This window comes from Synchiropus splendidus, chromosome 16 (assembly GCF_027744825.2).
Source record: "Synchiropus splendidus isolate RoL2022-P1 chromosome 16, RoL_Sspl_1.0, whole genome shotgun sequence".
NCBI lineage: Eukaryota > Metazoa > Chordata > Actinopteri > Syngnathiformes > Callionymidae > Synchiropus > Synchiropus splendidus.
This window is the reverse complement of record NC_071349.1, coordinates 18940362-18965583: the sequence shown is the minus strand read 5'-3', so window position 1 is coordinate 18965583 and position 25222 is coordinate 18940362. Positions and strand designations below refer to the sequence as shown.

The window sequence follows — 25222 nt, the reverse complement described above, 5'->3', positions numbered from 1 at the left end:
CGAAGAAACCTAGACAGGCAGGTGGGATAATAGAACCTCATGTTGCAGGAGAAGCCATGTCCAGGACACAGCACAACACAACAGCTTGAGAAGGAAAGGCAGTGCTTGAGAAAACAATGGCCAGGGATGAGAAAAGGAAAAAGAATGGAGGCGCTACAAGGTGACCTCAAACAACGGCTGCCAATGTTGCCAGGAGCGGAGTACCTGAGAAAGCAACAGCGGAAGAAAGAGAGAGCCAGGACAGAAGCCTTCCACAGAAATTCCGACAAGTTCGCCCAAGACCGATAGTCAGAGTTACTGTTCTCCTTGTACATTTACAAATTTCCCTCACACAGATTCACAGTGCAGCACCCAAGAGAGGACACGGCGAGCAGCAGAAAGACATCGCACAATCTGCTTTTAGAAGCCTGAAATAAAAGGTGATGAGAAACAGATCAGTGAACTCCAATACATGATTGATAACCTTTGAAAAATAGCAGAAGAACAGAGAAGGAACGAAAGGAAAACAAGAGGAAGGGCTGCAGTGTGTCGAGACCGTAAAGCAGAAACATGAGGCGTCGATGCTCGACGCCCGCAGGCATGATGAGGGGCAACATACGACTGTGGCATTTTGGGGCTCTGAAACTACAAGCAAATCAACATGAGGGTGTCATCTGGGGTTACCAAGGCAACACAATCTTTATTTCTAATAAGTGAGAAATCACGTCCACACATCCATGGCTCCATCGCTCACGCTCCAACCACAGTATTCAGGCGGAGTAGGAGCTTCTGAATGAGGGAGAGAATGTTTTTGAGGGGCAGAGGCAGTGAAGCTCAAGATTGCAGGGCATTATCATGATTGCAAAATTATTATGTATTACCGAAGAAACGTGTGAGATGTGAGATGGCAGCAGCTGCAAAGCAACAGTGGAGGGTTTTTTTTTTTCCCTCCCTTTCTATCCCGCTCAAGAATGAACTGCATTAACTTTCAGCCATCTGCTTCGGGGACTGGAGTGTGTGCGGTGGGTAGACAAACACCAGCGAGAGGATCCTCCTCACCACAGATGATTCCAAAACTAATTTGATGTGACGTCCTCATGCCTCCTGACAGCTTCATTCTTCCTGTCAGACAAAAATGGAGGAAATCCTGATTCTTGTTCAGTATCTGGCACCGAATATCCTTTATTATTATTTTACTTTTCTTAAGCAATGGACATTACCTTGTCTGGCCAGGGGAACTGACATATTTGTCCTTAAAAGATGCAAATACAAAACCTGGTTTTCACACCAGAATGTAGCAAACATAGCGAGGAGGTGAGTCCTGCATCTTCCTCACTGATTTGGATCACATCCACTGGCAGCATTAATGTAGCAAAGTCAGCTTTATATGCATGGGATTTAATGTGCCAGTTGAATTTGGAAAATGCCTCTCAAGCTTCAGCCCGGATTTTTCTATCCTATTTAGGCTGCGAGGGTTCGTGGGGAGTTGGAGGAAAAGCTTTCAGGTATGAAATGCTCGCTGTCACATGCCACGGAACGTCCTGTGGAAAACAGATCCACTTTTCAGCTTGAGAAACAGGGATGTATTTTGGGTCGGGAGCAGGTGGGGGAGCGGGACGTGAACATGTGACAGGCACAGCGGTGGAGGCAGTCGTGATCGCTGCCACCAAGGTCAGCCGCTGTAGAGGTCAGAGTTCCCTCCATCAAGGGAAGTGGGCGGACAAGAGAGGGCAGGGTGGGATGGGGCGAGAGGCTGGTGACACGGCCGCCTGTTCAAAAATGAGGGTCAGCAATTTGGAGCGGTGAAGGGCGCAAGGACGTGGCACTTTATTAACTTTGTTGTCTGTGCCAACTCGCCCTGCGGATCTGACAGAAGACACTGGCTTCGGAACAGCGTTGCATCAGTCCAAGCGAACACTGGGAGGGACCTATTTATTCGCCTTCCCAAACCAGCTAAACAACAAAAGTGCTGCCAGTTGAGTCACTGCCTGGACAAACGCTACTTCTTGCATCTACTTCTCGCATCGCCCAGGATGCTCCAGAATCCTGAGCTGTTGGTTTCACCAACATTCGACGACACAGAGGAAGACTCCACTCTCTCAACAGACTCTGCTGTCCGATGAAAAAGGTGGGGAAAACTTGGCAGCGGACCTGGAAGTTCCAAGATGACAGCAGCATTAACTGTCCTGTATTAATAAACAGCATGTGGTTTTACCACCTTGGCTGACAATCATATTTACAGCCTCGACAAAGCAGTGGTGATGAGGTGTGAGGGGGCGAGGAGGCCGCTGTAATAGGGTCATAAATATGAGAGAGCATCTTGAGATGTTTACATTGCCCGCTCTCCCTGAACTCTCACCACAGCCGGTGTTTGTCATGCTGAAAACAATCTGGCGCGGCTGTAAATCATGTGCGACGCACTGATAATGTTCAGGGACATTAGCACCTTTTGTGATTCTGTCGATAGCTCCGGGTCGATGTGTGTCTCATATACGTCACTTGGGCCTTGAAATATATTCAGGAACGCGCTTCAGATGGATGCAGCTTGCTAATCTGGAAAGCCTGTGGTCAGCGTTAGCCCAGATCATAATCACAGAGAAAGACTTGTCCATGAAACATGACATTTAAACCCAGCAGTGATGACTCGGGGACAAAAGTCTTCAAAACAACTCCAAGTGAGTTATTAAGCATCCACATATTTCTCATCCACAGTTGACTCAATGGAAAGCCAACATCAACGCTTCAGGCCGACTTCAGAGTCACCCTGGGACAAGCCCACGTCCACCTGACAACCGTCGCTGTGTGACACCTTAGGAATGTTGGGGCAAAAAAGAACCTTCACCAAAATAAAGTGCTAAAATATCCATTCCAATTTTACCATAGTGGCATTACGCAAACATCAATTTCCAAAATGCGACAAGAGCTGATGTATATTTCGCAATGTCTGTCTTCACCCCTGCCTGAGTCAGGATGAAGGGGCAGCAGCCTCGGTCAGGAGGCACAGTCCGACCCCCTACTTCTCCACCTCTCATACGGTGCGTTTCCATTGAGAAACCTAGTGCTACTCTACATGGTGGGACAAGGCCTTGGCTAGATTGACATTAGCTCAATATCAAGGATCAAGGTGAGGTGCATCACAGGGCGTCTCCCATGTGCACGTGAAAACAATGGAGAGCCATCAAGACCTTAAATATGACGGCCCTGCTTGTCATCTCTGACCAGTGGGGTGATGCTCTGATGGCAGGTCTCCACGACAAAGATGAAACACTCAGAAGATGTGACTGCTTTAGTGAGAAAATCCTACTACAAGTGGGGTGGAACAACACGGAACCGCGACCATGACTACGTCCTTCCCTCGCTCCACCTGGGGCTGTTTCTCAATCCCAATATGATGAGTCGCAGTTTAAGAATCTGAGCTGAGCTTCCAGGCCAGACCTGGGCAACACAATGTGGCCCTCCTGGAGTCAGAGTAGAACTGTAAAACCAACATTGTTGTTGTCTGACTTTTTTGTCTGTGCATTATGATGCAGCTTTCTGAAACATACATTTCTAATATTTCTTGTCCTTTCATAATCACTCATAACTTGACTTTTATTTTCAATGTTCTCTTGCCCTCCTCTCTCTGGGTTTGACGCCCCCCCCCCTCAGCCGTCCACACTACATAACCTGGCCCCTGAGGAAATGGAATTGCCCACCTCTGATCTAGACTGCCTCATTGTTTGACCTCAGGTAGCAGTCGCCCGACATTCTGCCAATAAAAATTGAGCACAGACCTGAAAATAAATAAACAGAGATGACCTTTAAGATATTACCAACATAGTGACCAGGCTTCCTCAGAGGAACCCACCCACACATGAATCACATATTATCTCTCAATATCAAAAACTGACTTGGTCGCCGTGATGCTGAGCTAATGTTCGCTCTAGCTTGATTTAAATCCTGCGGCTTGATCATTTCTACCTTGGCCAGAAATAATCATGAATATCGGCTCATTTCTTCCAGCTGCGAGGCACTGAATCCCAGGGTTCTTCTTGTGAATGAAACACTATAATTTCGGCTGTGCAATATTGCTGCTGTGGCACGGTCCATCTTTTGCCATCTGGCAGCTGCAGCTTCTTCAAAGGAACCGTCACGACTCAAAGAGGAGCTTTGAACATTCAGGCCGAGGCCAAATAGCAGGACTCACTTAGAAGCACGGCCACAATCCAGGCCAGGAGATTGAAAACGTCAGGACAAAGGCATGGTTTCCGCCTGTATACGGCATTTTTAATTCACTATTTTAATGTTCATGGGATTAAAATGACGCTAATGACAGCCATTTTAGTCAAAGATAACATTTGCTTTTGAATTTATTTGTTTCTTTCAATAAAGATGGGTCATTTCATCTTAGTACCTCAATGTGTTTAATGTGTACTGGATACAAAAAAAAATAAAAAGCTATCAGTGCAGATTTCAGCGCTTACTCCCAGAGCTCCTCCTGACAGTAAAGATGCATCTAAACACTGTCGTGACAGTCGACAAGCACAGGCTGGATACATAGTTTTATATAGTCCCAGCACCGCCGTGACCTTTAAGAGGCGAGAGGGAGCCAGACGACATGCTAATGTGTGTCACTGTACGGCTGATCCAAGCACACAGGAACAAGGACAAACCCGGGATGACGTGGGTGTGAAGCCTGGAGGTGTGATAACTGTCGCCATGTCACAGAGGCAGCGAGCTGAAATTAAACCTCACAGGTTGTTGAACATTAAATGAAGAACGTTTACAGTTCACAAAGCAAAAGTCAGTCGCTCAGTCTGGCGCAACATAAGGTCACTTTTGTACTGCCAGTTATTTCTCCCCAAACTGCTGATTTCTCTTTGTTACTATCTACAACACTTATTTGAATATTTTTTTACTTCCTCACATTTGTTTAAAATGGAACACTTTATCCCTGCAGTTACAGGAAACGTATTTGTAAAAGTTCTCCTCAACCTCTTGAGAAGAATTACTCTGCACTATGATGGATGAGTATACTGTAACTAAACGCTATCTATGAATAGAAAAAGGTTTTACAAAAAGAGAAAAAAATGTTTTCCTCGCGGTCTGAACCCTGCAGCTTACACAACAGCGTGGCTAATATGGAGGTTTTTACAGGCTAAAGAGCGTCATGCTGCTGAAATATTGAGCCTCGTAACATCAAACCGATGACATCACAGGCGTTTTATTGACCTAAAAGCACTCAAGACGCGCCGTTTTTGCCTGTGAGTCCGCAGCTCAACCCACAGAGCCGATCACCTGGAGGAACGGAGACGAGAAGCAACAGCTGAGACAGGATGTGGTGTCTGAACTTGGGACACGCAGGTGAAAACAGAGCATTTTTAATGTCAATAAAAGTTGATGATTCCAGTTCAGAACATTGCCCAGTTTGTTTCATGAGTCAGTCTCCATGCTGGAGCCTGTTTTCCAAACCAGTTTAGCACTGATCCTCATGCTTTTGTAAGCCTTTCTATGGTGCAGACAGCACCACTGCACCCGCGGCTTACAGTGTATGAACAAGATCGAGGTTCCTTCCTATATATAGTGGGTGGGGCTAATGTTCATGAGCGCTATATAGTCCTAACATCACATCAGTTATGAGGACATATATTGGGACTAAACTCAAAACGAAATAAATGCAGCGTGATTCTTCTCATCCAAATACATTAGTTGAGCTCACATGGATACTGGCAAGTAGAGCAACAACAAGAATGTTACTACACAAATACTTCCTCAGTAAGATTCAACTGATGCCTAAAGGCAAACAATAGCTCCGTAGGCCAGGAGAGGAGTCATGCAAGGAAGCTGTGTTCCCAGTGAAAGACTGGGCTGTAAAGACTGGAATAAAAGGCAGACGCAGTGGCATGGTGGAGCCATGCGAGCAGAGACTGAGCTACTGTGAATGCTGTCAGATCAGGAGTGCGCCCTGCTCATGTTGTCGGTGCAAAGATATTCCAACTCATGAGAACTTGTCTTTCCTTTGGAAGGAGAGCCAAGTCCTGACAACAGGAATCAGGTGGTCCTAAAACAAAGAGGTCCACGTAACCGACATATTTGCGGTAAACCCAGGTAGAGGGCTGAATGACAAGTCATTTGTACGATTTGCTCTGAAAGGAGAAGACGCATAACAAAAGATTGCGCTTATTCATCAGACAGTCCGAAGAGATTAGCGTGACAAATATCTTTAGTGTGGAAATCCAAACAAACAAATCTCAGCCAACTTGGACAGTGATTCTATCCTATAAGCACAAACCATAAGACACTGTCTTCACTCTGGTCTGGATATGTCAGACTCCAGCTTCTGCAGAGCCCGGCTGAGAGACTGCTGTCAGATCAGTTTACCACGTCAGCCTCATTTTTAATCCCCCCCACAGTCAGAAGGGAAACCCACCGAGACGCCCTTTAGCTATTACGGCCCGTATCTGCAGCTCTGACCGCCTGAGGATCTGTACACAAGCACAAGTTTGATTTCACCCTTGATTCATTTTTGATCATTAGATTCCAAGCCGAGTTCCGTTGCGCGAGTTCAGACCAGTGTTTGAATACTAGGTAACTGGGAGGGACTATATCTTTCAGTAGGGAACACTTTGACACTCCCAAAAAACGCTGAGGGAGGTTTCTGAGGAGAGGACAGCCTGGGCCTCTTTGGTGTGGCTGCTGCCTCCGCAGCCCGAAGTCTAGGAAACGAATGGGTGGCTTGTTGTGTCGGCTGCCGATATCGAGTTGGATCATTTAGCGCTCTTAAAAATCCACCGGTCAAATGACTGTGTTGGTTTTTTTTTTTTTGCGTGCGGATAACAGGCTTACCTCTCTCCGCCGTGATGCCCAGCAGCTTTGTTTTATCTTCCAAACCACAGCAGCGACCAGGAGCAGTGACAGGAAACAGCTGCAGATAAACAATAGCAGAGATGAGTCGGAGGACAGAAAAGGAAATAACAGGGTGATCTAGGAAATGGACACAGTATTCAAAACCTTAACTTCGCCTAAAGAAAATTCAAACCCAACCCATAGTTTCTGATCCCCACTGGGAAAGGAAAATGAAGCATTGGTCTGCATGAGTTCGGTTGGCAAACAGCCTCAACATTACGTTTTATTCAGAGGTGCGATTTGGGTTTTTCTTTCAGTTTCTTCCACTGAGATTGTTCAGGAGCAGTGTTTCACTGACAACAGTTTTAGTCGTCATCAAAGTAGGAAACGTTCTGACAGGGAAAAACATCTACTAGCACAGAACAAAATCAATGTTTACTATTTAGCTCATTAATTGGAGACCTGCCTTTCAATCAATTCATCAATTTCTATATCGATAGACTGTCATTTGGATCTCCAGAGCCAGAATACAAAGGGGAGCCGGTTGGGCGTAAATCCTGTGTGACCTAAAAACGGATTCCTCCACTGTGAAACCATATGGAGAGACTTGGGACTCCTGCTGATATCATGGGCAGATTTGAAGTTCACGGCAGTTTCCTTCTGGATGCAGCTCAACGACTATCAAAGACACTTCAAATCCACTGAGGCGCTTCTTGAAGAGCAAAACATGGGCCAACACTTTGGTGCTAGTTTGTTGGTAAATTTGTGGTCGTACAGTAATCAATGTCATATCTACTCCTCAGGGTTTCCGCCAGGATTTTCTGAAACTGCGCCCCCCACCCACGCTCCGTCTCGTCATGTGACAGGCCGGAAAGCAAGACTAGACTTCCGCAAGAAACCGATTTCAGTGATTGTGAGGTTTCTTTCTGGAATTAAAAAAATAATAATCATACCGAAAACCACTACATTCGTGTCCACCTCCATGATGTGCTACATGTTCTCCACTGATTTCTGAAGGTGCAGCAGTGCGCCACCATCGCTGACATGTAGCAGAGACCCTGCCCTTATATACAAAACCCTCCGGAGAATCAGATTTGGACCAGTCCTCTCTATTCCGTTGACATGAATTTCCATCGATATTGATACATTATGTCTGTTGCATCACATACACAAGAGGCACGTATTTATTTGAGCAAATATCACCATGATATGGATCAAACTATGACGCGATATGTGATCCAGCATGTCATCTTTTTTAGCCAATGATTCTGACTTGCGTTATAAGCTCTAGTGTGAATATCTAGAGTAAAGAACCCTTCCAGATCAGGCCCAAAATCCAATCACTTGCCGTTTCCGACAAGCTCTGTCAGTATCTTTTTCAGTTGTTCGGTGCTGGTCGACAGTGTAGGACTCTACAGGCACACGGCGTTTATGCCTGGAAGCCACGCAGTGATGGATGAATGAGACGGACTGCACTTCACCACAGTAGTTGGAATGAGCGATTGTAGTTGCTGAGATCGGCCATGAGTTTCACGTGTATTGTCAATCGTGGAGCAAACCTAGAGACAAACATGGTTGAAAGTGTCCGCAGGACTCTACGCTGAACTGAACTTGAGCCCAGTGTGATCTATTCATTATTGATCGGCCTGAAGTTTCTGCTGGACTTCAGTGTCTCAAAAGACACGTAGGCTGATCTCAGAGACTTAAAAAGTTAAAAAGTCACTTCGAGACTTATTGGTGCATTAAAACTCTAAATCAACATCATCATCATCATAACTATGACCTGCATTTACACAACGTCCAGAGCGATAACTTCAATTCAGGAGCCGCAGGGCGGGCTCCAGATGAACCTTGGCTTGTTAAGGCAAATAAAAAGTTCCAGCCCACTCTTGTCACCAACATTAGTCGGGCTTGAAAGTTCAATTCTCCACCAGCGCATAATCTCAGAGTTACCTGCTTAACCTTAAACCCATTTCCACCATTTCCTTTCTGAAGTTTGAGCCAAAATGCCTGGGATTCTTTACACTGTGTAATGCAACACCTTGGTGTGTTGAGGGGAGGATGGTGGTGAGGTGTTCGTTTTCAGAGTCGCACCTCGCAAGCTGTGAAGATGCAGCTGAGGAAACAACACCATAAAATGAAGGTAAAAGACTGAGGAGGTGTGAGAGAAATGAGTTTGTCCTTCCGCGGCTGTGTGCCAACACACATCAGAGCAGACATCCCCAGTGATCTGAACTCCATTCCCAACTGTCATGCCTTTCACTGATTCCCTGTCAGCGTTCCCTGCGGCTCAGACTTTCTCTCACAAATTCAGTGTCAACAAATAGCTGGCGATGACGAGCATCATGACGTCTTCTGGAGACGCAGAAAGATTCTCTGCCAGGACGCGGTTAATTGCTGGCTTTTGACTGAACACAACTGCAGCCTGATGACTCCAAATAGATCTGAAACTTGAGGGTGTATTCACCAAGTCACGACAAATGGAGAAATGTGGAGTGAAAGTTGGATGTGGATGGAGGAGCTATAGAGACAAGGGAGGTGTGACACTCGCCGACAGAGTCACCACTCGACTAACAGGCCTTTAGATGATCAAGTTCTACTCTAATGACCATCAAGACGAACATCGCCTGCACTGATGTGCAGCCTGCCGAGCAACAGTGAGCCGGTGGACGAGCACATCAAAGGTCTCTGTGCTCAGCAGGGTGGGAGAGCACGCTAGAGGCAGTGGAGAGGACAAGAGGAGAAGGAGAGGTGAAGACAAAGATAGGAATGGAAATTGACAGCGATGGCAAAGGAGTAGGAGATAAGAGCAGACTAAAGTCAGCACCCTCTAAAAAAAAAAAGGTAGGACACAAGAAGAGGAAGAGATGAAAGGTTGCGAGATAAGCAGAGACAGCCGGGTCGAGATGGACCTGGACATCAATATAGATGGATGTGGCGGCAGCTCACTTAGGTGCTGCTATTAAAAAGTACTCCACACTTCCTTCCTTCTGTGTGCGTTACAGTGGTCCGCTACAAACCCGGCGGAGCAAAAGTGTGGATGACAGCTTGGAGAAAATTTGCACTTCTTAGTCAACAGAAACGTTGTGAGGAAGCTACCTTCTCCTTGTGTTAACATGTTGGTTCTGTTCGCTGAGGAATGGTGACCAAATTTGAAGGTGAAGGAGACATGGATTCAAGGCGTGGGATTCGTGCGGTTAGGCCAGAGAGGCAGAAGCAAGCGCAGAATTCATCATAACCACTGGCTGCCAGGGCCGAAGGTGAGCTTTCGCATGTCTTTGGTTAACCTGACAGCAAGACAACAGCCACAGGGCAAACGTCAACAGACCCGCTCTGTTGTCCTCAGTCAACTGAATACTAATCCATCTGCCTGGATACTGCTGGCATTTATTCCGCGGTGGAAAATCCAACTTGCTTTGCCGCCAAACCCTGAGGGCCACTCTCTTTCTACCAAACCGCACCAGGCAGAAAATGGAAGGTTTAAACATGAGCAGCAGGAAGGACACAGGGATGCTCCCACACGTTTGGAGCTTATTTATTGCTCTAAAACCTGTAGTCTGTTTTAATGTCCACCCACACGATTTGATGCTTGAGACTGCTGTTGCGTCACCGATCGACTGCCCTCAGTGGCGGCTGCAGCTGAGGACAGACTGAGGTCAATTTGGAGTTTCACTTCATTTTTAGCTCTTCTTCAGGGCATCATTATCACAGCAAAACCCCTCTGCCTCTGGAAACACCTGAGGCACTTCCACCGGAGCCAAAATAACTTCAGAAAGCACGGGTGGGATTTAAACTGTTCATAAACACTTACTTCATCATAATAAATAAGTGGTGCCAACATTACCGGATTCATTCCTGAGCCATGAGAATCCCACAAAAGCCACGAGTTTTGAAGATGTAGGTCACAGTTTCTTTCATTTTCCCTTTCTCTTGTTTCATGTCAGCACTTGGCCATTTCCAAACCTAGCAGACTTTGAAAAGTCAGACACGCTGTCTCATTCTGGAATCTTTTTGAAGAAAAAAAAGAAGCCCAAAAGGTTTGGAGCTGGGGATCTGACTGTGGGAAGTCTCTTCTGTACTACTTCACGTCACCACACATTCACTAAATACAAACACCAATATTCTCAGCTACATAGAGCTGCTCAAAAGAGTTGACATTTTTAGATTATTTCCTCAGATTTGTTGCTGAACTCGAACATGACAGGAAAGAACAATCATTCCGTATCATTAACTTTGACAGCAGAGTTGTTCCTTTGATGATGCGTCATTATTTTCAATGGTCCATTAGAATGAAAACGTGTCAACAAATAACATGATGGAAACACAAAATGCCATGTTTAAACCACAGGTGGGACTCGGTAACAAAAATAAAACCGACAGATAATAAATATAGATAATGAAATCAAAAGAATTCATCAATAATTATTCATCACAATGAATCGCATATTTGTATTTGATGCCCATGAAAACAAAAAATTCAAACATCAGGGTGGACGAGCGAGAACAGTGGTGAAAGTGAATTAATAGGAAACAATGGGTTAACGGTCTGAGGCCAAGTTCAAACATCAACAATTGTTTGTATGAACAGATGAAGAGACAAAGTCATTGAGGAACTTGGCGAATGTGTCTTTCGTCACGTAGGAGCTTCAATGGAAGACAATAATCGAAGTGGACCGAGAGTGAGGCTGGAAATAGTTCTCCCTCCTCTGGGGAACGGCAGCCTGGTTCACAGCTCTCGGTTCTCTCCTCCCCGCTCATTACAGGTGAGAGAGGGAAGGCGGAGCGCTGCGGACAAACCTCGTCAAACCAAGTGATCCGTCTCATTTATTATTAACCTGATACACTGAGGCTTTCAGCTCCTGGTGGACTTCTGGGGAGGCGCGCTTCAGCAGCCTTTCTATCTGATCCATCTTTGACTTGGATCTTTCTCAGGCTCCTCACCGATGACCCGACAAAGAGGTCAGGTACAAAGAGGCGGTGTTAAAGAATGCACGAAGAAGGAGAAGGCTGAAAATAAAGAAGTGGAGCAAAAGGTCGCGAGAGGAGATGATGAGAGAAGAGAAAGAGGCATCAAGGAGGAAGACAGCCAGGCAGGGCGGAAGGATGAAGACGTCGAATATGAAGAGGCCAACAACAGGGGGAGTGAGAGGAGACCGAGTCGGGGGCAAATGGACAGAAAGGAGACATGGAGGGGAGGGTCATAAAAAAGACAGGAGGAAAAGCTGAGTCCCCTGAGGACAGACAGAGAAGGTTCGGATGATGGTTAGTTATGCCTCTCTCTGACTGCTTCTCAGGGGGGAGGAGAGGAAAAACACATCCGTCCACTGCCAGTCAACACATCACGGTGCAGGAGGACGGCAGGTATTCAGAGGCTCGAAGTCAAAGTACGACCAAACGACTGCTTTCCATAGAGCAGAAAAAAGGCGGAAGAAAAGCAAAGAGAGCAGCGCTGTCAGTCACGCATCGCCGTTGACATGGGTGAGGATCACGCGGCCGGACGTGTGTGTACAAACACCAGCACGCGACAGTGCGCAGTGTGCGCAGCCGAGCGTGTCACACTTGGGGTCAGTGTCGGCTTCTTCTCGACACGCTTGAGTGATGGGTGTCAATGGCGATGGGAGGGCGGTGAATTACTGCTGCGCTCCAGCGGCGTCACCAACCTCAGATTGTGCTTATATAGAGGCACAAGTCATTGTTTCAAGCTCTCCCCTGTGAGTCTGGAGACGGCTTATTTTAGGATGAATTCAGTCCATATCTGACTGCATCGGTGTCGGCCCAAATGAGGACACACACAGTCCATTCAAGTTTGTTTTTTTTTAAACATATATTTACCAAAACTATGGTCACAGACTGGAGCTGGTTCCCACAAATCTGCAGCTACGGCTAAAAGAGGACCCCAGGAAAACTCAACAAGTAGAGCAAGCCTCACTCAAGGCAGATGCAAGAGGGGAAACAACCAGTTCCTCAGGTGTCCAGCTCACTAATGGACCTTTTCTACTGTATTGGTTGTAACCACAGAAAACCACAGTGTTGGTTTACTTCAGTTCGTCCGGGGAGAGTGGGGACTACAGCGCTGATTTTCAGAACCTTCTCCAGCTTAGTTCTAGAACACAGACGTTGCAGAGAATTGTCTACAAAATGCTATTCAATCGATGATGTATTTTGAAACATTATTTCCATACCATGATCAGTCCAATTCAAAACTTGAGATCATAACTGTGGCTCTAGAAAGATGTCAATAGCGTCAGATGGAGGGAAATGTGAGCATCAACTTGCTTTTACACCCTTTCATCATCAAGTTTAGCAGAGAGAAATGAAAAGTTTGAAGATTTTAAAAACTTCTAAAACTCCATTACCATGAGTAATGTGTCGCAGCAAGCGGACCAAAAAAATAAATAAATTGAAAAGTTTGACGTCTGTTTGCTCCTTTAAATAGTTCAATGAGGTCACTTCAACTTCAGCGCTCTCGAAGCAAACGATGAAATTGAAGTTCAGTAAGGACAGAAATAAATATGATTGTTAAACAGACAAACGTGGATGGAAATTTCTCAAGTCCTTTTCCAGTTTGCAAAGAAGCCCGACCTCAAAATAAACCTTGTTTTTTTTTTTTTCTTTTTAACTGCTGCGGTTTCGTAGAGTCAACAGGAGAAGCTGTCTGGTAATTTAAAAAGACAAGATTGAATAATAAGCCCAAGGTGAGATGCTCCTGACAGCTGGATGGAAATGTGTGAATGCATCTCTCCTGCCTCTAATGTGGATGTGTAATTCATCTGTTTTCTGTGGCTGGAGAACGCTCACGGGGGTATCTGTGCTGGCGCTGCAGATAACAGCCAGGCACCACCTTCATCTGTCCCCGCAGGGAACATGGCGCCGAGGAAGTCAAAACCGCGCGAGAGAGAAAGCTTAAGACGCAGCAAAAGCAGCGGCGAGGAAGAGCAAAACCATTTTCACGTTAATTAGCATCCCTCTCGTCCCCGGCACCACAAACAATGCAAGCGCTGCCCCGAGACCCAAAAGCAAACAGGGATAAGACATTAAAACTTCAGGTCTCATCTGCGCTGAATCACGAGCAAGCAGTATCTAAAGTGAGCTACAGACTGGAGGGAAAAGTAGGTGCTCTACACGACGCACATTCGCTTTACTCCTCCACGACAAATGCAAATATCTGATCAATAAAAACACAGACTCAGAAGGAAACTTGAGAAACTCGATCTCAGTGTGTGCTGAGTGGAAGGTGTTCTGAAGCTATTATATTTTATTCTTATTTATTTTTTAGATTCGACTGTTAATTTTTTTTATTTTATTAGCTCTTTTTTATGACTGTTAAATCACAGATGCGTCCAAACAAAACCAAACTTTTATAAGTATGTATTTATGTATTATTGTTATTATATCATCATTATTATTTTCCAACGAATACAGATTATTCCACCACAAACAATGCAAGCGCTGCCCCGAGGCCCAAAAGCAAACAGGGATAAGACATTAAAACTTCAGGTCTCATCTGCGCTGAATCACGAGCAAGCAGTATCTAAAGTGAGCTACAGACTGGAGGGAAAAGTAGGCGCTCTACACGACGCACATTCGCTTTACTCCTCCACGACAAATGCAAATATCTGATCAATAAGGAAACTCGCGAAGCGGAAGTGCCGGAGCTCTGGGCCAGGCGCTTCGCAAACCCAAGCTAGATAAGGTTTTTAAAGAATGGATTCAGCGAATAAACACTTTCTTCACACGCGGTGCAGCGCCAGAGAACGCATCGGTAAAGCCACGCTGAAGAACCCGCCTGCCGCTGAATACATCTCTCCTTTGCTACAGTTGGCTGCTCCGAAAATTCCTTCTCCACCTGTTATCAGGGGGCATGTATTGGGCTAGTCAGGTTGGCTGGCATGTGTGAGACAGATGGGTTCTGAGGCTCAAGGTTGAGCTGAGTGAGACTTGCTTTGAGAGGCTCCCATTTTCTGTGTTTCAGTGTTCAATTCCTTGAAATATTTGTGAACGATTCCCCCAAATCCTCCAGCAAACTCACTCCAATATATTCAAAGATTTATCGATACAACCACTAAAAATATGAATATATATATCATGGAATATTTCTGGTGGTCACCCTGTTCCTTGCTTAAACATGAACTCACAGGCTACTTGTCAACCGCGCTCCTCTCTGAGAATCAGAGGTTGCCTTGTTCTGACTGGAGTGATGACGGCGAAGACTGGAAAATGTTCCTTTTAAAATGTATGCATACTAGTAGTCGCTGCTGTACATGTCGGAAACCAACATTCATGATGGAGTTATTGGCAACTTTCACTGAGGATTGAAGTTAGCGTTAGCCACATCGCTAACACATTCCGACACGACTTGACGTCTGTTCCTGCGACTGTGTGCGCCACGTGGAGGTTGTTCTTATATTTTGTTTGTATTTATTTTTTTACATTTGACGAGTAGACTGTTGTTTTTTTGCTTTTTTTATTACTGTTAAATCACAGATGCGTCCAAATAAAACATTTTTTTTATTTAAAATGTGGGAAAAAAATGTGATTTTTAAAAATGTATTAATGTATTTATTACTATGATTAACATTATTTTTCTAAATAATACACATTTCTGTAGCTCATAGTACTGGTCCGAGCCAAACAACATGTTCAGGCCGAACACCTCGTGACTTGTGAAGGCGTGCGTCATGTCGACGTGTCACCAGATGCACTGGTGTAACACAAAATGAACCTGCTGGGTCGGTGCACCGTGAACAAAATCAATCTCAGCAAGTTTGCCTTTCAGACAGGGGGCCGAGAGGACAGCAAAAAAAAATGCCAAAGACCTGATATGATTCAGATATATCTTATGAGAAAGTGTCAGTTGTGGCGAGCGCGGACGCCTCCTGTACACGGCAAGCTCAGGTCACATAATCCAAATGCTGACATGCAAACACTCAAACGCTGACGCAAGTGTGAAGACATGCGGCAGGACGGAGGGGTGGGGGAAGCAGCCCAAAGAGCCAGTGTGTGAGAGGCGAGCGAGTTACACAGCAGCGGTTTAAAGTCCTGCAGCGCTCACGACACTAAACACCACTGGAAAAATCACAAGCAGAGAGAAGCATGTTTTTTTTTTCGGCAACTGAAGAGTGCTATTTTCAGCTTCACGCACTTTTTGAATCAATAAGAGCAGCTGAACGCGTGTGTCGACTGGCAGACGATTCGGGACGAAAACATATTGCAGCATCATTACCAGGCCGAAGCAGATTCAAGTCAGATAAAGAACGAGAAAACAGAGTCGCGCAGGAACTGAACACATCAATGATGGCTCTCGTCTACCCTTAAAAAGTGCTTGTCCTCATGATGTTTCTGTTCCACACCGTCATCCAGCAGCAGCAGCAGCCGTCAGCATTGACGTGGAGAACAGCCCCAAATATTAATTTTCACACGCGCCTCTGATCTGTTGCGCAAGGACCTCGGTCAGCAGAATTCACAAATGGAAGAGACCCGAGCTGCCTCAAGATAATTTGCCAATGATCCGACACAGTGCTCAGTGCTGTCCTGACTGACGGGAAAGCTCAACTTTTAACGTGGAAATATTCACCACAAGAATGGAATTTTTCTTTTCCAAAACAAAGAGATTCCGCAGATCCAGATCTGGTTTTGACATCAGAAGATCCACAACAGCATCCGACTGCTCAGTTCACTAGACGTCTGACAGGATTTTGAGCTGCAGAAATTGAAACTGTTGCAGCATTTGAGTATTCTATCGATTATTCTGTTGACTAATGGACGTGTGTATTTTATTTATCATTATGAAGAGAGGGCCCAAAGCTCTCTCAGCCCTTCAATCCAATCCCAAATCAATGCTCATGCACTTCAGACCAACAAATCCAGCAACCATTTGGCAATGGTCTGACTCTCTGTGCAACCTTTGCTTACCACTGCAGATGTGATACATGAACAGCGGTGCACAGACTCAACCCACGCCCAGTAACTGAGTGTTGGACTGTCAGGGTGAGCCCCTCTCCCTGCTCCGTCCACATGCCCTGTAGCAGGCTTTGGTATGTCTTCAACTCACTGCAAGGCTAAGAAAACAAGTACAGCAAATGCAGAGTCTCACACTGAGACTGAAGCATTATCTATAAGTCATTATTAACCTTGAGAGTCCAAGATGCACATACACGACCATAACGCTGAGATAAAACCAGTTATTTCCATGAAATTGAATAGAGATACTCCAGAATAGAGAAATCCCAAGACTTTATCCAGGGATGCACAGAATTGAAAATTTGAAGCCGAAGCAGAATACAAATTTAAATACCTGGCCAAATACACAATGTAGTCAAGTTTTTTACTTTACTTTTCCACATTTTTTTTCTTAAAATGTTGTATAAATACTTGACACTTTTAATGTTTCAATATGAGAGGCTGATCATGTAAACAAAAGCCTCTAGATAGTTTAGTTGAACACTCACTGCTAACTGCAATTCTGTTCTCTTTAAAAGAGCCGAAAACTTCCAACACTGTCCACAGAGTTCGGATCAAACATTGCACTGAATCGTAGCCATGACGACGGTCGGAACGGCACAGTCAGTTATCAGATAAAGAAGGACAAAGAGGCAATGTGCGAGACATTCATTTAACCTCTGTTGCAATTTTTGCACAAAAAAATGTGTTTTTTCTTAAGAACACATTCTATTACATTGCGCTGTCGATTATTATTTCTTTTAATAAACTGTGTCTGCAATGAAATTTAGAACAAATGATAGTAAACATAAGAAATGTATCCCTTCAGACTCCTCTGACAGACAGTTGTTAAGGAACACTATTGGCTGCAGAGAAGCGTCAGCGGCGAGCGAGCGAGCTGCGACGCTGGTGATCCATCATTACGGTTGGATGCGCGTTAATACACATGGAGGAGCGCCTGCAGCCACTTCAGCAGAGAGTGTCAGTCAACTGCTGCTTACCTGAAAAACGTGACGAAAAACTGCACCAAGTCCATGAAGTTACTGTGTTGTGAGAAGGCGATCTGTGGGAGAGAAAAAAGAAGGGAAATACACCTCAATAGGAGAGTCGGCGAGATCAACCACCAGCTGTAGAATCATAATAATAGGAATAAAAAATACATAAAAAGATATAAATATTCCCAAACTATAGATGGTCATTTGAAAAGACCAACAGATGATGCATTTATTTTTATTTTTATGTTTCTAGTTATTATCTAGTTCTGACTTCCAATATTTCATTTGGATTTTTTCTTTCCTCTCCACTCTGGCTTGAGTTCAATTTCCAGTAGGATCCAACTGTACTGAAAAGCAAAACCTCTAAGCGCCTCAAGCCCCAAAATCCATTGCAAACGGTCAGCCTCAGGTTCTATTCTCGCTGGCCAAGGTTCCCTGGTCGAGGGAAGTCTTGGCTTCAGGACCACAATGGAGTGTTGACAATGCAAGTCACGCGCTTCAGGATGTCACAACTAAACCAGCAGAACGGAGGTGGGTTGTGTGCACCCCTCTGGCCCCGCCCCTTCACTACAGTAAGAAGCGAAGCAAGTTTCTATTCAGCATGAAAGATCCAGGAACAGGAAAGGCCTGATGTCAGTGGAAAGAGTGACTCCTCAGAAGCGAGAGATGAATGACTCGTCGTAATCCCAGACAGAAGCGTGCAGTTATCAGTCGCAGGAGATTTGTGTAGTTGTCTAAAATGTTCATTCTCAGTCAGGACCTGTGCACGGAGAGAGCAGCCAGCAGCCCGGGGCGGCACGCAATTACTGCGACGCGTGGGCAGAGACGCTCAGCGTAATCATCACAAGAGCAATTGTCCATACGAAGTCAGCCATTATCAAGGTTGCTAAGAGAAGGATTTGCGTGGCTGCTTTAACTTTTCCCTTTCACCAGGGAGAGAAGGTGAGGAAAAAAAGGCAGCAGCAGCAGCAGCAGCAGCAGCTCTGCTCACAGCTCAACACTGCTCCACCCTGGCAGCACGGCGCCACTGCTCCCTCAGTCACCGACGGAATTCCACTCACACAGCCGCCGGTCCTCTCAGAGGTGACACCTTGGTCCAGAGCTCATCACCGCTCCTGCTTATTATTCCTCAGCAAAGTGGGATTAGCATACAATTCCAGTGGAAAGGAAAATGAGGGGCGGGCGGTGTGGGGGGACAAAACAAAACCCAACAGTTCGCTTGTCAGATGAGTCTATGAATACTTAATACGTGATGAAGAGTTACAATGTATGCATGAGCAAAAACAGGGGTCAGGATGAATATAAATCTGTGTCCGCTCAGCGCAGCAACAGCAGGGGCAGGCAAGAGCCCTGCTGGAGGAGTAGCATGGGTGCGGTTGTTTTCAGAAGGGCTCCGGGTCTAATTGACTTGTCGGCGCCATCTGGGTTGCTAATGTGTCGCAGTTGATCACCGCTGAGCATCCAATCCTCGGCGCGATCCTTTTCTGGCAGACTATTGGAAAGTGCAGCAGCAACTCTTCGTGCTGGTTTATGAACTTCAGACATCGATGTCAGGTGTATTGTCATAGCCAGGAACCGCAGATGGATTCCCTCTGAAAAGGGCACGATGGCAGAGAAAACACTGCAGGACTCAAGGTTTCAGAGCCACCTTCACTTACACAGCACCACAGTACATAGGGGGTTAGGGACGAGGAAGGGAAAACCACTTCAAGACCATGTGGTCTAAAGCACTGGGGCAAACAGAGACATCACACTGAGGGACTGAGGTGGAGCAAACTAGAGGCTTTGTCTGTTTTCTATGCCAGATTAACAATAGATTTATTTCAGTCCCTCTTCTTTATGTCGTGTTTATAAAGACAGGATTTTGGCGACGAGGGCAGATCAGTATTATATATTCTTCACGATGAAATATGTCCATGTCTTTAGGAGCTGTTTTTGGGAAACACACCAAGATACAATAAGCTCTTGCCACAATGGATGAAGCAGGAAGAAGCAGAATATCCAGAATGAAGAGCAGAACCAGACGACAAAAACTGGGGTTAACAGATATTAAAAAAGGGGGGTCCAATATCCAAGTGTTGTCACCTTGGCAGCGGGAGAGCTGCATGTGTTGACGTGAACCACGGCAGAGGAGTGCCTCAGAGAACATCTCATCAAAGAAACAGGGATCCAGAGACTCAGAGTCGACCAGTGTCATGATCAAAGGTTCCCTGGATTCAAAATCACTTTCCAACTACCATGGTGAACCAAAGTCCACCACACTCTCCACAACTGTCACACGCCGGTGTCGGCCGTCACGCCGCCATCACGCTCTCCTCATGTTCACGTGTACAGGTCCAATGCAGCCGGTGAGCCGCGTGTTTATGGAATTTATCATGTGATTGTGTTTGGCAGTATATCGTGTACGATAAGTTACTCAGAGGCATCGGCTCAGGTCCACAGAAGCCTCTCTCAGAGGCCTTTCTAGGGCGGGACTTTTCCTCCTATTCATGAAATGCAGTAACACAGTGAGACAAACGCTCAAATAAAGTGTCTTTTTCATTTAAGGTGGATTTAAACCGCAGCCATTTAACGCGAAGGAGCAGCAGATTTCTACATCTTAATACAATGTGTCCTCAGATATAACATCAAACATGTGTTGACAGGGATTTCTTTTAAGAGCAAAGCTTTGGCTCATGAAAGACGCCCTGCCGGCTGATGTGCTGACACCTGCGGTGCTCCGTGACAGCAGCCACCTACTTTCTCTCGGAGCGGGTTAAACATACGATTCTCCCGTGACAAAAACTTTTAAGGACAAAGCTTCAAACGGAGGTTTAGTGTTCTGTCATCAGTGAGGAACTTCATTTGGAGAGATCAAAAAGAACGGTGTCGGCCAGACGACGCGCAACACTGCTAATCCCTCAGTCAGTTCTACGCCGCCAGAGTTTCGGCAACAAAGACCTTCATTCGCGACTGGTGAGTGAGACTTCCTGCGAGTGAGAAAGAAATTCACCCGAATTACACTGTAGCTCTCTTAATTTCAAAAGACGTGTTTTAACTTTCACATTAACTGACCTGGAAAATAACAACACCTCAGGTTTTATTTTGATGTGAATAAGTCTATGAGTACATGATATTTGATACAGACATTTTTAAGCAGCAGACAAGCAACTTCACAGGCGACGGTTGAGTTGAGATCTTGTTGAGATTGAGACGACATTCTAATTCTTCTCATTTAATTATATGAATTCATATCATAGGAAACAATCTTTGTTGTATTGAGATAAAGGGATCAGTTGTGTGATAACAGAGGATAAAAAAGGAAACAAAATGGCAAATCTCAGGTTCTGGAGAAGCTACATGCAAATACAACAATAAAGCCTTTGCATTTTTTCTACCAATATTTTCACTAGAAAATCTTGAAGCGTAAGATGTTTGGGAAGAAATACTTCATTGATATTGTGATAGTGACCTCAGGACAGAATTTTGGTTGATGAAACATGATAAGATGGAGGATGTTGACCTGCTCTGGCAACGGCTGACGGGAAGTAGGGTTGCAATGGTTGGTAATGAAGAAAAAAAATAGTGATCGTAAAATCCACGATGATATTTGATGCCGACAGATTCACTCATGGACCAGTCAGTGACATAATCAACTGTGTTTTTGCAGCTGGAAATTAACATGAGTGACTGGAAAGCAACAAGTCTGACTGGAAAGCAAAGGAGCATGTCACCCTCGATCGTGCGTTGACTTGCTTATCATGAAACTATGAGTATAAACTGAACAGGTCGCCATCAACAGGAGGCGATCTGGAAGTGCGCACGCGATGCTAATAAGGGGATGCGCTGCTAGTGTTGTTTACACCAATGTTGCGTTTGAGAAGCTAAAACTTCTGTCGTGATGTCTTGCTGGACTGTAGCAAGCAGGGGAGCGCACACGTAGCGGTTTCTCCTGCATATGGCAGTGTTTACTTGGGTATTTTGGGTTCCAACTTATGGAAGCTCAGAGCTGCCAGCAATGGAAAAATATTTTGGGATCAGTATCACATTATTTCATGATGCGCATCATGTGATACATGAAATAAGGTGACACTATCATGAAATAACTTGATAATGATCCAAAAATATTTCTCCATGGCTGGCAGCTCTGAGCTTCCGTACCAACTCACTCACAGCACCATGAAAGTTTAGGTATGAATTGAGGCGGTGAGTTGGCGGTGAGTACAAGTGGGTGCAATATACAGTATACTTGATAAGAGAAGTCGGCTGAGATAGTCAAGATGAATGAGGCGACTCCTTTAGAGGCTAGACTTCCCTTCAATGACACCGTCTCCTGCTGTGTTTTGCAGTGTAGGTGACAGAGACAGAAAGATTCACCACAGATGTCAAGTCCTTGCCCACCACTCCTGGCCACAGGATGCAGATCCATCCCTCAGTGTGCGGCCCACAGTGGTGCGCGCCGCAGCCCGGCCAGATGACGGCGCCTGCTGTTTCTCCTCCACAGCAGGGTATTAAATGGGAGGCTGTTCTAATCAGCAGCGTATCATGACGCCTTGACTAAACAAGAGATCACAGCTCTGTAATGTAATTAGTCTGGGATTTGCCATTCATTACAAACATCATTAAGTGGAGATCCATTCTTCATCAAATAGAGGAAGAAACTCTGCTTTGATGGTTCCTGTCTGTTGACAGTGATGAGCTTGTCACAGTCGCGCGAGTGTACTGAGACCCGATTGGTTCTGGCAGATCAAAACCAACAGATTAGAGCGTTCAAGACATTTCAAGAAGAGCCTATTAGCTATCAGATTTATTGAGTCAATATCAATGAAAGCAAACACGCTCTTGGGCAGATACTTCTCACATTGTTCTAACTCGAGTCCCAGCATGTGGCGGCAAACAGACGGCAACCTTGAGGCGCTTGTCGGAGAGAGCACGTGGAGCAGAGAGAGGGAGTGCGCGCGCGCGCCGCACAGACACGGAGGAACTCAAGGAAAAGACGCTTCGCTTCCACGCGGCCTGCTGTGAATGCAGCATGTGTCTCGACCTAACGTTTCTCGGCTACTGCAGCCCTGCTCTCGCGCTGTTGCCTGCCGGTGCAGGGAGAAACAACCGCCCACTATTTCCCACACACACGCACCTCAATGGCACAGGCAGGCCGTCACGGACAAGCTGAGGAAGAGTGGTGGTCAAGAGGTGGTTCAGGACTCTGAGCAAGGCGCTACCTCAAGGACACAAGAGACTCTTGGTAGGTGCTAAATCAAAGGCAGGCCTTAATGCATGAACAGCGAGGGGAGCTCACACGGCAGCAGAAGCTTCCTGGGAAATTGTTCCGTCAAGGTGGTGACCAGGACATTTGAGTTGGTTCATGTACAAGAACAAAGTGCACGACCAGGGCTAAATTGCTTCAGTAATGAAGAGTCTGCATCAATAGAGACGAGTAGGAAACTCTTCATGCACTTCTTTAAAGATAAACTAATGAATGACTGAATGCATTTGCACATAATGGAAGCACAACTGAAAACTTATTTTCACTCGTTTCCCTTTATGTCCGAGATAATTTATCTTTTGGTGAGTTCGTCATGATGCGTCTCTAAAACCACATCAAATTCCTCATTCCCCTCTTTCACAACAGTTCAAGCCACAGAAGCAGCATTCAGTTAAAGCAGGGAAGACTTGTCATTCAGGTGAGCCACACACTAGTTTGTGACATGATAAATAATTGCCGATTCGCTGTAATGCCACGAGTGACTTGCCCCTCCACGCGCGGATCAAGACCATGAGAAATTGAAGCTCTGCGACATCCTTCAACCATGGAGTGCGTCACATGGAGGAGCATCGCTGGGAGACAGTTGTTTTCTCTGCGTCTCCTCTCTGGAAGGCAGCGGTTCACTGAGTGCAGCAGCTGATGAGTTAGAACACTCGGGGGGCTCCAGCACAGCCACGCACAGACCTGCTATTCAACACTGGTGCTGTTGCTGAGCAGCCGCAGCCACACTCATAACTTCAAGCAGTTGCCTGCATCCTTGCACGTGCCACTTGTTCTAGAGTGCCACCCACGGAGGGATCCACACAGGTATCCAGAAGTCCAGAATCAACTTGACATTATGATCATGCTAGCAACAATAAACAAGGCGCTGGACTAGATTAGATTGATGTGAACAAACATGAATGTCAAGACAAGTCATGTTGTTAGAGGCTATAAATGTTCAATAAAAAGGTTTCTTTTGGATTTTCATCTCTTTGCTTTAAGCAGTACAGTTGAAGCGTTCAATAATGCCAAGCAATAGTGACCAGACAGAAGTCTGCTGGACTGAATCTTGAAAAGATCCTGCACAGAACTTCCCTGCTTCAATCCCCAAAACCAATAGCAGTAAAATATACTAACATGCGATGGGCATAAAACACCGTCATCCAAGTGGAGCAACCCATCAACCCTCACCACAGTTGGGCTTTTTTACCCCAGTGTTTCAGTCCCGGGGTTTGGAATACTGCTGAGTAACTGTGTATGTAATGACTGAAGAATAAATGTAGAGGTTGAATATGAATCCTCATGCACAAATATGAACAATTGAGTCAAGACTGTGTCCTACAGCACGATCACGTGCCCGTCGCTGTTTCTCTCTCCCGCAACACCGTATCTATTCTGAAATGTAAACAAAGACTAAAAATGGTGGCCATGTTCCACAATATACGGTGAGATCTCGTGCCTTTTCAAGCCTGGTAAGCCTGTTCAAATTAGTCAGTACTGACTATAGTACTGACATATGACTGGGCTGCATTTTGGCAACGAAGTAAGTTACGAGAGAAGGTTTGGCACCATTTTTTTCACTGTAAGTTATAAAAAAAGAAATGGCACGTGGAGTTCTCCAGATTGTATTGAGTATTCATATCTCATGTATCTCATAAACACTTTTGAGAAAGCAGTGTCTTAGAGAACTGGCATTTTGTATTTTAATGTATGGTGCATTTTTTCTCAACTCACTCAGTCCTACTGCATAATTATGACGGAAAAACCAATGAATAATGAGGGACCAGTTTAAGAGTATCGATCTATAGAAAGATAGATTTACAATGACGGCAACTCAAAGGGGACTGGCCGTAGAATTAACACATTTTTTTTGGTTCAGATGAAAGAAGTTCGAGGAGATAAACCCCCAGTAACCTTCAACTTTTTTTTTTTTTTAAGAAAGCACCTTCTTTCTTTCATCATCAAGTTGTTTCACTGCAGAACAACCGCCCACTTCTTTTTTTTTTTTTTTTTTTTTTATTTCCGTCAAAACTTTTTTGCTGATCTGAAACTTACTTGGATCTTAATGGGCCATGTGAAGTTGCTGACGTAGACGAAGAAGGTGATGTTCGGGCTGTTGCGGAAATCAAAGTTCTCGTTGGAGAAACTGTCTTTGAAATCCTTGATGTTGCTCCGTGACACGATGGGGATCTCTTCGCCCGTCTGCGTTCCCGCTGGATGACGGGCAGCCCAGGAAACGGGGGAAAACGCGGAGGAG

The 25222-nt window shown here is 45.4% G+C and overlaps 1 protein-coding gene across 1 annotated transcript in view; it reads right to left on the bottom strand.

Moving 5' to 3' along the window:
- atrn (attractin) overlaps window positions 1–25222 on the bottom strand; it is an 80165-nt gene that overhangs the window by 26570 nt on the left and 28373 nt on the right. Inside the window, exons 24-26 of the mRNA XM_053844853.1 lie at window positions 25021–25178; window positions 17745–17806; window positions 6805–6883 (exon numbers count right to left, since the gene is read on the bottom strand). Of these exons, the coding sequence (XP_053700828.1) occupies window positions 6805–6883; window positions 17745–17806; window positions 25021–25178 (299 nt within the window). The remainder of the gene's footprint in view (window positions 1–6804; window positions 6884–17744; window positions 17807–25020; window positions 25179–25222) is intronic.